Source organism: Scyliorhinus canicula, chromosome 1 (assembly GCF_902713615.1).
Source record: "Scyliorhinus canicula chromosome 1, sScyCan1.1, whole genome shotgun sequence".
In the NCBI taxonomy this organism is placed as follows: domain Eukaryota; kingdom Metazoa; phylum Chordata; class Chondrichthyes; order Carcharhiniformes; family Scyliorhinidae; genus Scyliorhinus; species Scyliorhinus canicula.
In genome coordinates, this window is record NC_052146.1 from 218,009,082 (window position 1) to 218,030,937 (window position 21,856).

At 40.8% G+C, this 21,856-nt stretch overlaps 1 protein-coding gene across 1 annotated transcript in view; it reads right to left on the reverse strand.

Annotated features, from left to right (window-relative positions):
• ehbp1 (EH domain binding protein 1) overlaps nucleotides 1-21,856 on the reverse strand; it is a 481,622-nt gene that overhangs the window by 4,027 nt on the left and 455,739 nt on the right. Inside the window, 1 exon segment of the mRNA XM_038807817.1 lies at nucleotides 2,862-2,976. Coding sequence (XP_038663745.1) covers nucleotides 2,862-2,976 — 115 coding nt within the window.

Genomic DNA, 21,856 nt, shown 5'->3' on the forward strand with positions numbered 1-21,856 from the left:
TGATAAGGCAGGGTGGATGGTATATCTGATAAGGCAGGGGGGATGGTATATCTGATTAGACAGGAGGGATGGTATATCTGATTAGACAGGAGGGATGGTATATCTGATTAGACAGGAGGGGTGGTATATCTGATTGGAAGAAGAGATGGTATATCTGATTGGAAGAAGAGATGGTATATCTGATTAGACAGCAGGGAGGGATGGTATATCTGATTAGGTACGAAGAATGGTATATCTGATTAGGCAAGGTGGATGGTATATCTGATAAGGCAGGGTGGATGGTATATTTGATTAGACAGGAGGGGTGTATATCTGATTAGACAGGAGGGGTGGTATATCTGTTTAGACAGGAGGGATGGTATATCTGATAAGGCAAGGTGGATGGTATATTTGATTAGACAGGAGGGATGGTATATCTGATTAGACAGGAGGGATGGTATATCTGATTAGACAGGAGGGATGGTATATCTGTTTAGTAGGAGGGATGGTATATCTGATTAGACAGGCGGGATGGTATATCTGATTAGACAGGAGGGATGGTATATCTGATTAGACAGGAGGGATGGTATATCTGTTTAGTAGGAGGGATGGTATATCTGATTAGACAGGAGGGGTGGTATATCTGATTAGACAGGAGGGATGGTATATCTGATAAGGCAGGGTGGATGGTATATCTGATTAGACAGGAGGGGTGTTATATCTGATTGGAAGAAGAGATGGTATATCTGATTGGAAGAAGAGATGGTATATATGATTAGGCAGCTGGGAGAGATGGTATATTTGATTAGACAGGAGGGATGGTATATCTGATTAATAGGAGGGATGGTATATCTGATTAGACAGGAGGGGTGGTATATCTGATAAGGCAGGGGGGATGGTATATCTGATTAGACAGGAGGGATGGTACATTTGATTATTACATTCAAGAATTTTATCACCAGCAAACCAGAATTGAAAAGTAAGAAATTATAAGATTTGACCAGATTGGATCAGTAAATAATAAAGTCAAACAATGAGAGCAATTTTAAGTCAACATTGAAATGGAAGTAGTTACCGCTTCCTGTGTAATACTGCAACTTACTGTTTTTTCGGTTACCTACTCCCGTCTAATACAGTAACTATGTTATCTCTTCCTGTGTGAGTCAGTAACTAGTTTTCCTGCAACCTCTTCCTATGTAATCCTATAATTTACTCTTCTTCCTGTGAACTCTTCCTGTGCAATACAGTAACCGTTTTCCCTGTTACTTTTTAAAAATATATTTTTACGGGATGTGGGCAGCCCTGGCTAGGCCATCATTTATTGCCGATCCATAATTACCCTTCAAAAGGTGGTGGTGAGCTGCCTTCTTGAGCCGCTGCAGTCCCTGAGGTGTAGGTACACCCACTCTGCTGTTAGGGAGATCGATCCAGGATTGTGTCCCAATGACAGTGAAGGAACTGCCAATATATTTCCAAGTCAGGGCGGTGAGTGACTTGGAGGCGAAACTCCAGATGGTGGGGTTCCCCAGGTATCTGCTGCCCTTGCCCTTCTAGATAGTAGTGATTATGGGTTTGGAATATCCTGCCGATGGAACCTTGGTGAGTTCATAGAATTTACAGTGCAGAAGGAGGCCATTCGGCCCATCGAGTCTGCACCGGCTCTTGGAAAGAGCACCCTACCCAAGGTCAACACCTCCACCCTATCCCCATAACCCAGTAACCCCACCCAACACTAAGGGCAATTTTGGACACTAAGGGCAATTTATCAAGGCCAATCCACCTAACCTGCACACCTTTGGACTGTGGGAGGAAACCGGAACACCTGGAGGAAACCCACGCACACATGGGGAGGATGTGCAGACTCCGCACAGACAGTGACCCAAGCCGGAATCGAACCTACGACCCTGGAGCTGTGAAGCAATTGTGCTATCCACAATGCTACCGTGCTGCCCAAGTTCCTGCAGTGCATCTTGTAGATGGTACACATGGCTGTTATTGTTCGTTGGTGGTGGAGGGTTTGAATGTTTGTGGAAGAGATGCCAATCAAGTGGGCAGCTTTCTCCTAGATGGTTACTGGAGCTGCACTCATCCAGGCAAGTGGGGAGTATTCCATCACACTCCTAACCTGCCTTGTGGATGGTGGGCAGGCTTTGGGGAGTCAGGAGGTAGGCTACTCGCCACAGGATTCCTATCCTCTGCTCTGCTCTTGTAGCCACAGTATTTATATGGCTAGTCCAATTAAGTTTCTGGTAACCCGCAGGATGTTGACAGTGAGGGGTCTCAGTGATGGCAATGCCATTGAATGTCAAGGACCGATGGTCAGATCCTTTCTTGTACAAGATGGTCATTGCCTGGCACTTGTGCGGCGCAAATGTAACTTGCCACTTGTCAGCCCAAATCTGGATATTGTCCAGGTCTTGCTGCATTTGGAGTTGCGAATGGTGCTGAACATTGTGCAGTCATCAGCAAACATCCCCACTTCTGACATTATGTTGGAAGGAAGTTCATTGATGAAGCGGGTGAAGATGGTTGGGCCTGGAACACTCCCCTGAGGAACTGCTGCAGTGATGTCCCGGGACTGAGATGACTGACCTCCAACAGCCACAACCATCTTCCTTTGTGTCAGGTAACCAGCGGAGAGTTCCCCCCCATTCCTATTGACTCCAGTTTAGCTAGGGCTCCTTGATGCCATACTTGGTCAAATGCTGCCTTGATGTCCAGGGCAGTCACTCAAACCTCATCTCTTCCTGTGTAATAGTGACTGGTATTCCGGTGACCTCTTCCTGTGTAATCCAATAATTCACAGCTTTCCCTGTGACCTCCCTGTGTAATACAGTAACTGTTTTTCCCGTGACCACTTTCTGTATAATCCTATAATTTACTGTTTTTCTTGTGCGTCCAGATCGCGGACAAGTGCGTCTCGTTTGTTAACCAGAATAACGAGTTCATCCAGCAGGAGCTGTTCACGTTTTTTCTGTGCTTCGGTTTTCTGCCAGTCTGAAAACAATAGAGAAAGTACAATTACTGCCCATCTTTGCCGAGACTAACTTGTTGTTTAAATATCTGCATTGCCCCAAACTCCGAAAGATAAACTGGATTTGTAAATGGAGAGTGCTGAACCTGCAAGGTTAGTGCGATTTGGAAATTAAACTGTGCGAAGCACCAAACATACTTTAGCAACCACCTGTAGATGTTTAGAACTGGGATATTTCATAAAATTCAGATGTTCTAATCCAATTGGTTATTTGGCGAGTTTGCTGGTCATACAGAACAAAACCCTTCCTTACAACGCATTTCAGACACGGCATGTCTCTGGCCCTCTCTAGCTACAGGTTGCAGGCAGCGAGGGATGCACTGCACATTTTGACTTTATTCGGGGTTTGGCGCCCACGATGCAGTCCCGGTTTCCCGTTGTTCCCCTTCATTTGACATGTCTGCAGAAAGTGCAGTCGTTTATTTCTGATATAAAATACATTTATGTCTCGTTAGCAATTCTCCAAACAAGGAAGTTGCTCCAGTACTCCAGAGTGCATCATTGACCAGGATTCAATCTGTCTTCTACATCTGTACTCTACAACTGCTTTCAGGAAAAACATGAAATATGAAGAGCACTCTGCAGATTCACCATCCCTTACCCACCAGCAATGAACGACGTTGTGATGTAGCTGCCTTGTTGGGTTCAGTTACTCAAACTCCAGAAACTCGGATTTCAGTTCGTCTGGAGCAAGCATTTTATTTGGAAAAAGTTCAAAATGGTTTTGGGTAATTTTTAAGATTGGTGTAAGGTAACGCTTTCAATAAATGATGTGGAGAGGCCGGCGTTGGACTGGGGTGAGCACAGTAAGAAGTCTTACAACACCAGGTTAAAGTCCAACATGTTTGTTTCAAACACTAGCTTTCGGAGCACTGCTCCTTCCTCAGGCAAATGGAATGAACATACTCTTCATTCACCTGAGGAAGGAGCAGTGCTCCGAAAACTAGTGTTTGAAACAAACATGTTGGACTTTAACCTGGTGTTGTAAGACTTCTTACTTTAAATAAATGTGAACAGAGGCTAAATCTACTTCAGGCGAAATAGAAAACTAGCAACGAGAGGAAAGTTCTTGCGAGTTAAATAAAATCCAAGTTAAAAGAAAAGAAGGAATATTGCATATCGTTTTTTAAAAAATCATTACAATGGTTCCATTTTAATCCAGAAAATGTAAATGGATGCGTTTTAAGACTTCGTCCTTTGTTGAAATATGTGCAAGGAGCGTTGTTGAATTGTTCACAGATGTGTGTGTGTGCAGGAGGGAGGTTTCGAGGAGTGAAGCTCTGGGGCTGGAGTCTGTATCTGTCAATCAGCAGGTCACCAGCTCCGCCCAGCTCATTAGGAAAGTAAACAATGAAAAAGGGCGAGTAGTTGCTGATAGAGACTATAGTCAGGGGAAATCGGACACCGGCTTTAATATCCGAAGCCACAAAAGTAACGAAACAAACCCCCTCTCTACTTCCCAAACAGAGTGTGCAATCTACTCGGATTTAGCCCCCACCGCCCTGGCCTTTCACGTTAAACTCACACGGCTGTTGCATTCAGATAAATCCCAACAATACCCATCAACCGTTACCATGTGAATCTTCATAAGCCACACAAGAATGCAAACCGCAACCCCCACACCCGCCCCATGCAAAATTCACTGAAGACAACAAACAGGCTCGGCAGCTCTGAACGTGCCGGGGCTCCTTGAGGCATGATGTTTTAGACTGCATTTACATGTTCACAATTTACATATATCGTGCCAGCATCATTAAGAATGAAGTCGGGCAGTATCTTGCCCATGTTGTTTCATTTACAAATTTCCGACACTTGAAAATGTATGGGTAAATGAAAGACTGCAACATGGACCAGTCATCCAGAGGCCTGAATTAACGAAGACCGCGGGTTCAATTCCCACAATGGCAGCTGAGGTAATTGAGAATTCAGTTCATAAACCTGGAATAGTACCAGCGACCATAGAACTACTGGCATAACAACTCTCATTCACTGGAAGGAAATCTGCTGCCCTTACCTGGTCTGGTCTATGTGATCGACACTTAACAGTTTGCATATTCTCCCCGTGTCTGCATGGGTCTCACCCCCACAACCCAAAGATGTGCAGGATAGGTGGATAGATAGGCCACACTAAACTGCCCCTCAATTGAATAAAAAACAAAATTGGGTACCCAAAATTTAAGAAAGAATAAGGCCAGGTCAAAAATAAAATCATTTGCAAATGATAACTTATTGTATCAAGCATATATTTGGTAAGAAAGGTTTGTATGAGCAAATTAATCCAAACATATAAAGCTGTAACTATCAGTCCTTTTTAAAAATAAATTTAGAGTACCCAATTTTTTTCAATTAAGGGGCAATTTAGCGTGGCCAATCCACCTACATAGAACATTACAGCGCAGTACGGGCCCTTCGGCCCTCGATGTTGCGCCGACCTGTGAAACCATCTGAAGCCTATCTGACCTACACTATTCCATTTTCATCCATATGTCTATCCAGTGACCACTTAAATGCCCTTAAAGTTGGCGAGTCTACTACTGTTGCAGGCAGGGCGTTCCACACCCCTACTACTCTGAGTAAAGAAACTGCCTCTGACATTTGTCCTATATATACCACCCCTCAATTTAAAGCTATGTCTCCTCGTGTTGGTCATCACCATCCGAGGAAAAAGACTCTCACTGTCCACCCTATCTAACCCTCTGACTATCTTATATGTCTCTATTAAGTCACCTCTCAGCCTTCTCATCTCTAACGAAAACAACCTCAAGTCCCTGAGCCTTTCCTCGTAAGACTTTCCCTCCATACCAGGCAACATCCTAGTAAATCTCCTCTGAACCCTTTCCAAAGCTTCCACATCCTTCCTATAATGTGGTGACCAGAGCTGCACGCAGTACTCCAGGAGCGGCCGCACCAGAGTTATGTACAGCTGCAGCATGACCTTGTGGCTCCGAAACTCAATCCTCCTACTGATAAAGGCTAGCACACCATATGCCTTCTTAACAGCCTTATTAACCTGGGTGGCAACTTTCAGGGATTTATGTACCTGGATGCCGAGATCTCTTTGTTCATCTACACTACCAAGAATCTTGCCATTAGCCTACCCTGCACATCTTTGGGTTGTGGGGGCGAAACCCATGCAGACACGGGGAGAATGTGCAAACTCCACACGGACAGTGACCCAGAGCCGGGATCGAACCTGGAACATCAGCGCCACCATGCTACCCAACTATCAGCCCTGATGAATAACTCCAATGTGTAAGACTGAGTTATGCTACTGGAAATAATAGATGTGTAAACATCTGTCAACTTTGGTTGTAATGTTCCAAAAGGAGGAATTGCTTGCTGACACTCTAGAGCCAGACTGCCTATAATTTAGCGTACTGTGATCTGGTTACAACCCTAATCCATTTTTACTGGGTTGCGATCTATTATACAAGATGGTTTCTCAGCTGAACACTGACAAAGAAGGGAATTCTGCTGGCGCAGCGGTGAAACTGTTGCTGCGGTACCTGAAGAGACCGGAGGGTTTAAACAGGCAAAGAGGCCCTCCCTGTGACAAGAGCAAAAAGACTTTCACCGTACCACTGAAATCTAAAATGGTTAGTGGTGAACAGCCAGTAAGGAAGAGGAAGAAACATTTGTACAGTGTCTTTCGCAAACTCAGGATGTCTCAAAGCAGTTTACAACCAATTCAGCACTTTTCTTTGAAGATGTGGTGTGCACTGCTAATGTACCCAATCTCTGTACAGAAAGCTCCCACTAACGGCAATATGATAATAGGCAGGTGTTGCTGGATAAATACTGGTCAGGACACCAGGGAGACAGACCTCCACTGCCCCAGAGTAGTGCCATGAAAGAGCAGACAAGGGTTCATTCAGTTCAATGTCCCATTTGAACGACGGCACCTCCAAAAATTAGCTCAGTTCTTTCTCTCTCTCCACAGATGCTGTCAGACCTGCTTAGATTGTTCAGCACTTTCTATGTTTTACCTCTGACACACCACCACTCCCTCAGTACTGCACTGAAGTGTTAGCCCAATGTACGTGTTCATGTTCCTGAAATGGGAATTGAATCCACAAGCTTCTAAGTGTTACCACTGAATCATGGCTACTTTGCCCAATACCAGGCCTTCTCCTCCATGCATTGATAAAAAGGAGCTTTACTGTTGCTGTTACTAGGGGCTTTTCACAGTAACTTCATTGAAGCCTACGTGTGACAATAAGCGATTATTATTATTATTACAAGGCCCACTACCAACTTTATCATGACAGTTGGAGATAGTAGAAAGAAGGTGGTCAAAATAGCAGCACACCAGGTGCCACCTCCTCACCAGTGATTATGTGCACTGGGCATGGACAAGGTGACCAAAATCCACTTAGTTGGGGGGGGGGGGGGGGGGGGGCAGCAATAGTGAACTCGGGATGAGAAGGGGATACTAGGATTTATCATTCGACTCGGTTTAATATTCCATTGTTCTTCCAACTGATTCGATAGGCCTGATTGTCTAGGGTTACTATACATTAAATACTGATAGGCACAAAAAGACTTTGTGGAACTGTCCCCCAACATCTGAAAAAAGAAAATATACTTAAAGAATATGAAATTATTGTCATTCATTTTTAAAAAATAAATTTAGAGTACCCAGTTCATTTTTTCCAATTAAGGGGCAATTTAACATGGCCAATCCACCTAGCCTGCACATCTTTGTGTTGTGGGGGCGAAACCCACGCAAACACGGGGAGAATATGCAAACTCCACACGGACAGTGACCCAGAGCCGGGATCGAACCTGGGACCTCGGCGCCGTGAGGCAACAGGGCTAACCACTGCGCCACCGTGCTGCCCCTAAAATTATTGTCATTCATAAAGTTTTATCAGACAGGCGATTTGAACGGGAAGAGTACCTCAAGGTTGAAATTACGATTAAAGCAAGCTGCATAGCCATCTACAAAGCTTGTGAATTAATATTGCTTTATCCCGTGTACATTTGGGGACAAATTCCACATTTTAACAGTCACAAGATATCTACTGGAGACCTGTTACGTCATATCTCCCAGCCAGAAGCCAGCTGCTCAAGCTGACGTATGTGATGGTGTCAGCAGGTGACTCACACTGTGTTGATCATGGATTGACATTTTTCCCAGTTTTGAATGCAAACTCCAGAGCTCAACCAGCAGAAAAGATTTCTCAGCTAGATGGACTGGAACTTAGCACACGCAGTGAAGCGACTCTATTCTAGCTTGAGGACCCAATACTGAGAGTCTCCAGCAGGCTGCACTGTATGTGTTATTTTCCTCAAACGTAATTAGGAGTTTTATGAAATATGTTTTATTTATGAGATTGGGTAGCACAAATTGAAAATGTCTGTCTTCAATGTATTATTGCCCTTTGAGCTGATTGAACTGGGGTCATCATATCAAAATACATCAAGTGAGCTTACACAATGATCAGATATATTTATGACCATAATATTCTAAATTAATTTGGTTAATAAAAAATTTAAAAATTAACTGAAATCTCTTCATCATTTAATTCTTCAGGCATTTATTTCCATAGTTCCAAAAGAATTCGAAGCAAAACATGTAAAAAAATTTATGCCGGAGAAAATATTCCAAGTTCAGCAACTTGTCAGAATTAAATGTACTTAAATTAGAAATATGTGCAAAATAGAGGTTCAGCTCAGTTTAGGGGCTTTGTGGGAATTAACCTCAAGGAAAAGAGGATATTAGCACAAGGCTTGCAGCGAGGAAGATGGAGGTACTGGGAAGGAAAGCAACATGAAATATCGATAAAATATTTAACTTTTGGAAATGATTCTGCATTCAGTGTCCGAGTTCAAACAACATTTAGACAGTATTCTATTTAGAGTACTTGAAGCATTCTCTTTTCCAGGTTTGAAAATATACATTTGATTGGTGCAGAGGTTTTGCAAGGTTGTAACAAGGACAGGGGTTTGAACATTTAATTAATAGAGGTTCAAAGAACCAAAGTGCAAGTAATGAATCTTCCCCATTTTTGCTCTCTCCCTACACTTTAAATTTTTAATTATAAAAAAAGTGCCCAATTCTTTTTTTTACCCAATTAAGGGAGAATTTTGGCGTTTCCAATCCACCTACCCTGCACATAATTGGGTTTGGGGTGAAACCCATGCAAACACAGGGAGAATGTGCAAACTCCACACGGACAGTAACCCAGGGCTGGGATCGAACTCAGCGCTGTGAGGCAGCAGTGCTAACCCCTGCACCACCATGCTACCCTTTCTACATACAGTTTTAACTATATTTTTTTATTTTTTTTTATTTTTTTTTTATAAATTTAGATTAGCCAATTATTTTTTCCAATTAAGGGGCAATTTAGCGTGGCCAATCCACCTACTCTGCACATTTTTGGGTTGTGGGGGCGAAACCCACGCAGACACGGGGAGAATGTGCAAACTCCACACGGACAGTGACCCAGAGCCGGGATCGAACCTGGGACCTCAGCGCCGTGAGGCGGTTGTGCTAACCACTAGGCCACCGTGCTGCCCTTTTTAACTATATTTTAACGCTTACGATTTTACTCTGATGTGATTTTTCTGGTAAGATTTGAAGTGATTAATCGTTGTCAAGTTGTCTTTATTCAATGCTGTCTGTGAAATAGGGTAATCTCTCAATCTATCCACTTCTCCAACTTTCTTATTTAAATTGAATTTTAATAAAACAAACAACCCTAAATGGAACTGATATGTCACAGTGCTTTTTCCAATAATATTGAATACGTTGAAATGTCACAGTACTTTTTCCAATAATACTGAATACTTTGCAAGTTAATGTCAGTAGTTTGATTCTTTGGCATACCATCAGAAAGTGCTATTCCTGATGTGGCAGCAATGTTTTAGGGAAGGGGTGAGCAGAGGACATGGACGAGGGACACCTTAAAAGAGTTATCCATCCACGTATCTCCACTTACCTGTGACTTTCCAAGAATAATGTGCCAGATGATCTTTGCAATCTTTAGCAACAAGCCTATTTTTGGGCTGCCAGAAACACACTTCACTGCAGAGTGCACATTAAATTGGTATTTCAGTGATATTAGTTCCATGAAATTACTCAATACTCAAATTGAAATCACTATTACATTATTCTATAATAAATACCAAGATAGACATCAAAGGTCACAATGTTGCAACCAGTTGGTACAACAGTTATAATCATAGATTAACTACTGTAAAGGTTCACTGGAATCTACTGTGGGAGTCGTGAATCTCTTCATTACAGACAGCAAGTTGCAGCAAACTAGTTTCAGTATAAGTTATATATTAAAACAAGGAGAGATCATATTATATGATTGGAGAAAATTTGAAGAGGCATATCGATTTCCATGGGGCTTACCCAGGAAATGTAAATGGGTTTGACATTTAGCAGGACCAGCTTTTGTATCTGTAGATGCTTTGAAAATGAATGCTTATTCTTTTTCAAAGAATCTCCAAATTCGTATTCACAATCTGATGATCCAGCACCCTAAAAGAACAGCCTGCTGGTAGATTGCTGTCGCCCAAACAGCTCTGTGGGAGGTTGCAGGGCCAATCTGAAGATGATATCTCTTGGGGGAATGGGTTAAAGTAAGGGTTGGGGCCTGCTAATTGCTTTTTTCTACACTTCCACCATTTTGAAAGTGCAGGGCCCAGCCAAATAGCTGAGAGACTGGCTGTAGATGAAGTTCCTACAGCCCATGTAAAAAAGGGGTATCTGCCACCTCTTAGACACAGTGTCCCTTAAGTATCATGTACCTGATGAATGTCCAACTGATGCGTATAAGAAAATATACCCTACATAACAAGAGAGGGTGAAGACGTTGTTGAAGCATATCTTTAAGTTTCTCAATAATCAAAGCAGACTGTAGGAATTTCAATGCTGTCATTTAATAAGCCACCATAACTCATTTGGGCAAGATGAACCCAAGGTCCTTAAATCATTTAAAAGCTTTTCAAGTGGTTTCAAATAGTGAGAAACTTGAATCTTGCAATGTCAATTCTCATTCCCCCAATTCTCATTCAGCATTTATAATTCTAGTTCTACTGGTGTTAAATCTACACTGCTTTGCGGTGACCCATGTGCTTTGGGTAAGAAAAAAATATGTTTATTCTTTTAACATGATGTCTTCTATAAGACCAGGATGAACTGAGAATATCCTGAAAGAGAGTTAATTGGTTTCCTGATTATGAAATCATTAGGTTCCAAGAAATGCCCATACGACCCGAGGTTGCCATGATCATAGTGATGAACAGCAAACTGTAAATTGTGACTTAATTGCAGTGGGGTTGGGTCAACCTGTGTGTTTTGTTTGGCAGTTCAGAATACAAGGAATTAATGAAAAGACACAAGCAAGGTTCTCTCAGAATGGAACAGTTTTCTGTTTCACAGTCTTGAGATTCTGGTGTTGAAACGCGTCTCCGCGAATAGAGCAGAGACTGTTACTGTTTGTGCTCTACAGCTAGAAAGAATGGAGAGCTGAAGCCAGAAAGGGCAACATATTGTAGACAAGACCCATTGCTGCTGTTTCAGTGCTACCAGAGCTCACCAGACTATTCAAAGCATACGTAGAAGGGAGTCTCTGGGGACTCTGCCATCAGGAATATGCTGACCCTAATGAGTAGAGATCAGTGGTAACCATGTCTGTAGACTTTAGATGGAATATGGCTTCTGGTGAATGCGATTCAAGGGCTGAAAGGTGTGGAAAATCTTACCTACCTACCAGAGGCCTAGTTGGAAAGACTGAGATTACATATCGTGCCACACCTGTGCAGGAAGTAATGTCAGTGTTTGTAGCTATGTTTAACTATCTATGATCCGTCAACTATATGAAGTGAAATTTACTTTTTTATTTAAAATATCCTTCACCCAATAATTAATGTTTGAATAACGAAAGCAAATTACCGCGGATCCTGGAATCTGAAACAAAAACAGAAAATACTGGACAATCTTTGGCAAAGAGTCATCCAGACTTGAACATTAGCTCCATTTTCTCTCCATAGATGCTGTCAGACCTGTTGCGATTGTCCAATGTTTGAATAATGTTGATTTTAGTTGGCTTGTTACAGTAAAAGTTTTACAAAAAATGTGAAATTTTGTCCTTTGGTTTTCTTTCTATTGGTTTCGTAGAGTTTAATTTATTTTCAAAGTTATTGGTTTCCATGAGGATTGTCACAGCTTATACATATGCACCACAATGCCTGTCACTGGGTTTGAAGGGTTTTCATTCTACTTTAGATGTTTATCATCATTGGTCATACCATTCTTCTCTAACGCCTATTTTCTACAGATCCCCGCGTAGCGCAGCACACTCAAGATTCATCAAGAGAGTGTACCATTTAAACATTTCCCCCTTCTCCCATAATGAGCTGAGTTTAGAATTATTTTGCTTCAAACTCCCTCCCTAGTTCTGTGGATAATCAGTCATTGAGTATATTCAGGATGTACCTACACCACATGGACGGCAGTGGTTGAAGAAGGCAGCTCACCACCACCAGCTTCTCAAGGGAAGTTGGGGATGTGGCATTCTCATCCCATAAAACCAATATTCAGAACAGAACTCAATAGATTCTTGGACACAAAAGAAATAGAGGGATAGGACAGGAAAGTGGAGGGAAGGTAGTGGCATAGTGCATTGTCACTGGATAAATAATCCATCCTCGGGTGATGCTTTGGGGACTCGTGTTCAAATCCCACCATGGCAGATCTTGGAACTTTAATTCCAATCATGGGAGATGAGCCTATCGGGTGCTACCATCATTTAAATTGAGAATAGCAGCTGCTGCCGGCTTTTATAGGAGAACAAAATGAGGCTTTGTGCAGTTTTCCGATAAGAGGCAGCAGTGTGCAGGTTAGGGACCCTGCACGTACACTTGACGTCAAGTACTCTCTAAGTACGTGCTTTTGTTGGCAAATTATGAAGGAGATCTTCTTCACTTTTTGAGCTGCTGGCAAGCAAGGCAAGAGGACTGTGTAGATTTTGTTACAAGGAAGCGATGGCCAGCGACACAAATAGGCAGTGTACCTACTGGCCAGCATCTCACATCTGAATCTGCTGGAGAGAGCTGCTCAGGAGAGTCCAGGACAGGATCGAGCAGTGCTCGTGTTAGCTCTGTACAAAGCTCCAGGGCCTCAGCTTAACAGACTACAAAGAAGAAACTTAACTCCGGCACAAAGCAATATAAGCAGCATAAAGATGATTTCTTCAGATATGGAATTGTCAATTGTGCCGAAGCAAAGTCCATTTGTGTTATATGCAGGGAAGTACTGGTTAATGGGAGGAGAAGGTCCTGATTTTGCAAGAGAAGTGGTGTGTGAAAAAAGTCTTTTGAGGTTGAGACCCGAGAGCCAGTTATTATCTTACTGCTGACTCCAAATGAAAAGACTACGCTGCTGCACCTGACCTGTGACAGCACATTAAAAACACCCCAAAAGCCCATGCGGCTGTCAGCATTCTGGAGTCGCATCTCCCAGGAGTATCCAGTGCTGAGTAAAACAAGCATTGTATTGTTATTGCCCTTCACGATGACCTACATGTGCGAGGATGGATTTTCCGTTTTCACAAAGATAAAGACGACACAAAGCTACTGGCTAAACTCTGCACTTGATATATGCCCTCTCCTTTTTGTGACCCTTTAAAAACATGTTTTTATTTAAAAAAATGTTTTTATTGGCTTTTCGTTATTTTACATCAGTGTGTATGGAGTACATTGTGAAGAGCACGGCCATAAGGTAACAGATATATAAGACACAATGATAGTCCAACTCTAATTTACCAAACATATGTACACGTTTTCATCTGGGGTGGGGGGGGGGGGGGCGTATAGGGTGTGGTCGGTGTGTATATTCCTTTGTTCTGCCCTGGAACCTTTTGACCCTACTTTTGGGTTCTTCCTTTGCAGCTATATTTTTGATCTTCTGTAAGAGTATCTTTAAGAAATGGGTGTTTATTACTGCAGTGATGTCCGAGAGTGGGTGGAGCTGGGCTGTCTGTCAGCTTTTTACTTTCGTTTTAGGCTGTTTGTGCAGGGTGTGTTTTAGTTTCGTTTTCAGAGCTGGATAGCTGCAGTCACAGCCAGAAGGTGTATTAGACACTCTCTCTGTAATCTAAAGACTGTAAATCGATCCTGGTGATTTAAAACTAATAACAGTAGCGACTTTAACCTGATGTGCTTCTGGTAAAAGGTGTTTTAAGTCTTATGGATGTTGATAGGAAAGCTTAAAGGATTACTTAGTGTTGTATTCCTTGGGGGTTGTATTTGAATTGATAGTTGCTAAGATGTTCACTGTATGTTTTAAAATGGTTAATTTGAGTTCATAGAATAAACATTGTTTTGCTTTAAAAAATACTTTTCCATTTCTGCTCCACCACACCTGTAGAATGGGTTGTGTGCTCCCCATACCACAGTCTATTAAAAGTTGTGGGTCAGGTGAACTCCATGGTACACTTTGGGGTTCTCTAAACCCTGGCCCTTTACAAATTGGGGGCTCGTCCGGGATAAAAGTCTATCTATTATTTGGCTTAGTGAACTTAAAGACAGTGAGGGGTGAGCAAATTGTGGTTGCTTTTCAGGTGTGGTATTTTAGTTTAACTAGGGAGTGTGTTGTAGACAATGGCTCTTTTAGAGGCTCTGAAGTTTTTGGGGGTGGAGACGGTCACATGCAGTACCTTACGGACAGAGACTAAAAGCAGACTGTTAGATTTGGCAAAAACATTGCAGTTAACATTTCCTGACAAAATGCGAAAAGATGAGGTAATTATGGCAGTGGCTAAGCATTTAAAGTTGCCTGAGATACAGTTTGACTCATTGGAAATTGCAAAACTTCAGTTACAAATTAAACAAATGGAACATGAGAAAGAATTAAAGCAGCTTAAATACGAAAGAGAGAGAGAGGAAAGAGAAAGAGAGAGAGAGAGGGGGAAAAGAGATAGAAGAAAGGAAAACAGAAAGAATAGCCCTAGCAGAACAAAAAGAAAGACAAAGGGAGATACAGATCAGGGAAAAAGATAGAGAGAGTTTGAACTTCAGAAAATGGCCATGAAACATGACAGTCAGTTAAAATTGGCAGACGTAAAAGGAACCGTACAGTTGGTTGATAGTGACAAGGACAGTGAGATCGAACGTCAAAGTCAAAGGCTTGGTGGGGATCTATTTAAATATGCCCAAGCATTGCCACGGTTTGATGAGAAGGAGGTAGAGCCTTTTTCATTTCATTTGAGAAGGTAGCTAAACAAATGAAATGGCCACAGGATATGTGTGTATTACTGATTCAAACAAAGCTGATAGGTATGGCTGGTGAAGTGTTTGCATCACTACCGGAAGAGGTAACTGGGATGTATGAGGAGGTGAAAAAATCCATCTTAGGTGCATATGAACGAGTGCCTGAAGCTTACACACAAGGTTTAGAAATTTAAGGAAACAATTTGGTCAAATGTACATGGAGTTTGAAAGGCTCAGAGTAATTTTGGTAGGTGGATATGGGCTTTGAAAATAGACCAAACGTATGAAGCTCTCAGAGAAATTATACTTTTGCAGGAGTTTAAAAATTCAATTCCTGATGTAGTGAGAACTCATGTGGAAGAGCAGAGAGTTAAAACTGTGAGGTTAGCAGCAGAAATTGTAGATTATTATGAATCAGTTCAGAAATCAAAGCTTGGTTTCCGACATCAGTTTCAGCCGGTGAGGGATAGAAACTGGGGACATGAGAAATACTCAAGTGGTAAAGGTAAAGGTGATCTGATGGGAGATAATAAGGAGAGTGTACCTCAGATTAAAAAAGAAATCCAGGAGGGTGGAAAAGAAATGAAAAGTTTCAAATGTTTTCACTGTAATAAAATAGGCCATGTAAAGTCACAGTGTTTGTGGTTGAATAAAAGCACTGGGAAGGCTGATGTGGTAAAACAGGATAAGACAGTAGGGTTTGTTAAAGTGGTAAAGGAAAGCCCAAGTGAAGTGAAGGAGGTGCAAAAGATTGTACAGCTTGATCAAGACGTGATTGATAAGAAGGTGCCAGATCTCTTTAAATAATTTACTTGTGTGGGTAAAGTTTACTCATATGTATCAGGAGGAGCAGGTAAAGAAGTCACAATTTAAAGAAATACAGGAGCTAGTCAATGTTTAATGGTAAGAGATGAGGAGTTATATAGTTTGGGAAGAATGTTGCCAGTAAAGGTGGTAATATGTGGAATTCAGGGTGAGAGGAGTAGCATTCCATTATATAAGGTAAGGTTGGAAAGTCCAGTGAATAGTGGTGAAGTGGTAGTAGGAGTAATGTAGAAACTATCTTGTCCAGGAATACAGTTTATCTTGGGTAATGATATATCTGGATCGCAGGTGGGAGTGATGCCCATTGTGTTTGATAGCCAGTGGAAAATCAGACAACTAAAGTGTTGAAGGACAAATATCCTGGGATTTTTCCGGATTGTGTAGTGACAAGGTCGCAAAGTCACAGGTTAAGACAAGAGGAGAAATCAAAGAGTGAAGATGAGATTGAAGTACAATTATCAGAAACAATTTTTGATCAGATGGTTGAAAAAGAGCAAGAACAGGTGAAGGATGAGGCGGATATTTTTAGTTCAGGAAAAATGGCGTAGGTACAACAGAAAGATGTAGAAATAAAACGGATGTATCAGAAAGCATATATGGAAGAGGAATCTGGGTGTATTCCAGAGTGTTATCACCGTAAAAGTGATGTGTTGATGAGAAAATGGAGACCTTTGCATATGCAGGCTGATGAAAAGTGGGCAGAATTTCATCAAGTAGTATTGCCGGTAGGGTATAGAAAGGAGGTGTTGCGAGTTACACATGAGGTACCAGTGGGAGGTCATTTGGGGATGAGGAAAACTCAAGCTAAAATCCAAAAACATTTTTTATTGGCCTGGAGTACATAAATATGTAGTTGAATGGTGTCAATCATGTCACACATGTCAAGTGATAGGAAACCTCAAGCAGTGATAAAACCAGCACCCTTAATACCCATTCCAGCATTTGAGGAACCTTTTACAAGGGGTCCTAATTGATTGCCAAGGACTGCTTCCTAAACCAAAAAGCGGGAATCAATATCTTTTGACTATAATGGATGTGTCTACTAGGTTTCCAGAGGCCATCCAGTGTGTAATATTACAGCTAAAAAGATTGTGGAGGAGTTACTTAAATTCTTTACTCGATATGGACTACCCACAGAAATACAATCAGATCAAGGATCAAATTTTACCTCAAGGTTATTCAAAGAAGTTATGGATATCTTAGGAATAAAACAATTTAAATCAACTCAGTACCATCCAGAATTGCAGGGAGCATTAGAAAGGTGGCATCGGACATTAAAGACAATGTTGAGGGCTTATTTTCAAGATTATCCAGAGGATTGGGATAAAGGAATTCCATTCATACTGTTTGCAATTAGGGATGCACCTAATGAGTCAACCAAATTTAGTCCTTTTGAACTAATCTTTGGTTATGAGGTAAGAGGACCACTTAAATTGATTAAGGAAAAATTGGTGAGTGAGAAATTGGAAATTACATTATTGGATTACGTGACAAATTTCAGGGAACGATTAAATAGAGCAGGTGAACTGGCTAGACAACATTTAAAAGTTGCACAAAATGTGACAAGAAATCCAAAGTTCGTAGTTTTGCCAGTGGAGATAAAGTTTTGGTGTTGTTACCAGTGGTAGGTGAACCTTTAAAAGCAAGGTTTTGTGGACCGTATCAAATTGAAAGGAAATTAAGTGGAGGTGAATTATGTGGTAAAACACAAGATAGAAGGAAAACTCACCAAGTGTGTCATGTGAATATGCTTAAAAGGTACTTTGAAAGGGAGAGAGAGGAAAAGGAGGAGGTTTTAATGATTCTAACTCAAAGTGACGAACCAAATCCAGGTGAACTCCATGATACACTTTGGGGTTCTCTAAACCCTGGCCCATAACAAGTTGCTATTGTTTGGCATCGCTCTTTGAATTTTGATTGGAGAGGGTGAGGGGATGATTGTTTTCCTGATTCTGGCAAGCTATTTTTGACTAAAAGTGCCTAATTTTGAATTCATAGGAGGCGAGTCAGCTTTTGTACGTCTGCTTAGCACATCCCTGTCACCGGAAGTCTGCTCCTGTGAACCTGATTGGAGTGAGATTGTGAGGACCAAACATTAAAGGTAAACAAACGTGACGTGTGTTGCAGAGGTTGGTCAGTGTGGGTCCTGAAGGATGGACATTTGGCAAAATTGGATCCCGGGAGCAAAAAGTTTGAAAAACGCTGTTCTAATCTACATCTGTCAAAAACTTAGATTGCCAGGAAGTGGAGGATAGAACTGGAGCCAGGTCTTCATTCACTTTCAAGCCTTTATTTACAGAGCCACGTATTAAATATTATGCACTCCAGGCAACAAAGGAAGTGACTCACCACCTGAAATCAATGAACACCGATTGATATGCATTTAAAAACTGGGACCATTCTAAAATCTAGACAGAGAATCTCAGAATATCAAATCCACACATCTACTACCCCTGCTTAAAACCTTCAGATATAGGCCACCAGGTCGAGGATTTGTTAGCTTTTAGTCCCGTTTCACCAGTACCTTTCTTGACTAAACTGCAAGGGTATGGAAACCTGATTACATAATTCATTGCAAATTGAATTTTGGTTGAAGTTAACAGAAAAGAAACAGTATTAAACCCATTCATATTTTAAACGTACTTTGTCAAAATAGTTAGATGAAGGGTTAAAAAAAACCTTCTTAATAGGGGAGGGAACAAATTAACAGGCGAGACTGACCACAGCAATTATTACCCGCTGGGAATGGTTGAAGCCTCTCCACTTGCTACATCTCTGCTACACTATGTGCCCATAATCAAAGGTCTGTGGTTACTATGCTCCAATTTCTTTGTGCTACCATACTAACAAGCATGACACTGCAGAGTTTTTGTTTAAACAGCGTGATCCACTGGTATTCCAGTTTCATGTAACCTCTGTAAATCTACGCGTTTACTGAACCATTCAATATTACTGAGTCACAGCTTTTGGTTCTTAAAATTTCCAGTTTGATTAAGTTCATGGACATGATTTCATATTCACATTTTGTCAGCAAGGTACAATGCATATTTTTTTTATTTTTAAAAATAAATTTAGTGTACCCAATTCATTTTTTCCAATTAAGTGGCAATTTAGCGTGGCCAATCCACCTAGCCTGCACATCTTTGGGTTATGGGGGCGAAACCCACGCAGACACGGGGAGAATGTGCAAACTCCTCACAGACAGTGACCCAGGGCCGGGATTCGAACCCAGGTCCTCAGCGCCGTAGATAGCAATGCTAACCACTGTGCCACCGTGCTGCCCTGTACAATGCATATTTGAGATCAAACATCAAGTAATAGTAAAATGAAAGTTGAAACACAGATGGTTCATCACTGTTCCCCACCTGGATCACTGGACCATCGTGACTAAACACTTCCTCTATCCCCATTATTCTCTCCTGGCATCTCTCACCTTCGTCACCCACCCTTTCAGCCAGTTATTGTACCTTAAAGTATATTTCAAATATTCAAAATTCACATTTTAGTACTTGTATAATTGGATAGGAACATCTGGTCTCATGCATACAATTTATTGTTCTCCAAAATGAAATCATACTTAAATAAAAATGACATCCCTAGTAGCATAGTTCCTAGGAAATTAAAACTTTAAACTCTAATTTAAACAGAAAAAATAAATGCCTAACACAGAAAAACAGATACAAACTATGTTATTTTCTCAAAGGAAATCAATTCACACAATGTATTTATTAAAATAATCGCTTTAAAGTTGCTTTTTAATTGATAAATGAAAACACTAATTAAAACTAAAATATTGTAGAATAAAAATCAGTGATTCCCTATAAATTACTTTATGTTAAAAGTACAAACATATGGATGCTGTACTTTAGAAAATTGTTGTTTCAATGAATTAGGCTGTAAATTTCTGAAAATTAACATTTTGTTGTGAACGGTGCACTGGGGATTGCAATCTGGTCTTATCTTCAGTCCCAGTCAACTAGCGTTCCAGAAAAAGTGTGCAGCATCATCAGAGCGTCCATTTGATAGGATTCTACTGCTGGACCTAATCAATCTCTGGAATACTGTGGCTGCACCGTGCAACAAAGCTAAAATAGATTTACAAATGGGGTTTTAGGGGGATAAGCTCCTTCACAGGATTACATATTGATTTTAAATATAAAAAAAGCTTATCATATAAACCGTAACTACAAAAATAGTGAACCTATGCATAAATCCTTTTAGAAGAGCTTGCACTTCAAACTACAAACTGAGAGTGAATAAAGCAGTGCAAAATCCAGAGTAAGATCCATTTCGTGGGTTAACAATAAAAAACAGAATGTTTTAAAGACTATCCTTAGGCCATGTATAAACAAAACATGAGCAGGTACTCAAGACCAATGACAGGTATTTATTGATGTCCAAATCTGCAAAACATACATTCGACACTGCTCTGATATAATTATGCAGATAATATTACCTTTCCAATTGTGGCAGCTTTCAAATATCCTCCCAACACCACGCTCATTTTTTGTGTTAAAACACTTCAGATCAGAACATATACAATGTTTAATTTTTATTTTAATCCAGGCACAATAAAAATCCTGGCCAGATACTAAACTTGCAATAAAATAAATGCTACCATCAAAAGCTAAGCAACAATTAAAACGCCTACAAGCTTGCGCATGGGGATCTTTATACAAATTCATTACTTTCTGATTTACATTAAACAGTTGAATTAAAAACATACAATTACTTCATATGCATTCACTGACCACATCATGGCCTGCGTTGCCTTTAAAACTATGAGGGGAAAATCAAACAATTAATTGTTGATAGAAAATTGTATTGAAATGAGTGCATGTAGGTGGAACTGCAGAGATCTAACGTGTCCTATCAAAGACTCAGTCATATACAATATATGGGGGAAAAGTCTACCTTTCTTAACTCTGGATATTTCAAGTATATTTTTCAGACAAACTCAAGTACTTAACCAGATTGTAAAATGAGAAATAAAGAAAAAGGTGAAATAAGATGTGCAAATCTCTTAGCAAATTGGCTCGATCTTTCATATATTGAATGAAGTTTAGTTAGCTCCAGTTAAATGTTTTATATGGTTATAGAAAAGTATGAGCTTGAATGTCAACAGTACATACATAGTAGTTTCTTTCAAAACTAATATGATACAAATAGAAATTTCAACTGTAGGTCCTCACAGAACAATGAGACCATACTCCAAATCAAATGCATCCCTTGCAGTAATGCCTTTTGCAATTGGATCTAATTTTCTAAAAGTGATTGGGTATCACATTTAACCTTATTCTATCTACACCTTCCTTTGTTTGATAGGCCTATTGACCTCATCACAGTTCGCAGGCTGAATGGCAATGCATATTTCAGCATGTGCTGTCCAAGTTTCCAACACAGTATCTCGATTGCTGTAGCACATGTTGAATACTGACCTTTCAGAGATTACTGAACATCCATATAACTGCTTTGTGAAGTGGTCAAGGAGAAACTGTCCACACATAATCAACACAATGGTCAGTATCTGCACAAAAAAAGTGCTCAGATGCGACTGACATTAATAGGTCAAGAAGTGTTTGATAAACTGCCTTCACATACTCTCAATGAGTCTTGCACAGTTTACTGTCTACTCTACTCTGTCATCAACAGACTAAGAAATCAGCATTACCTGTCTGGAAAACACTGATATGAATAGGACCACTGACTGCACAACTCTTTTTCACTGTCATGACATCAATGGTTACTGCGGGGCTGGAAAACCCCTGGGACTGAAACCGGGAAAACTGG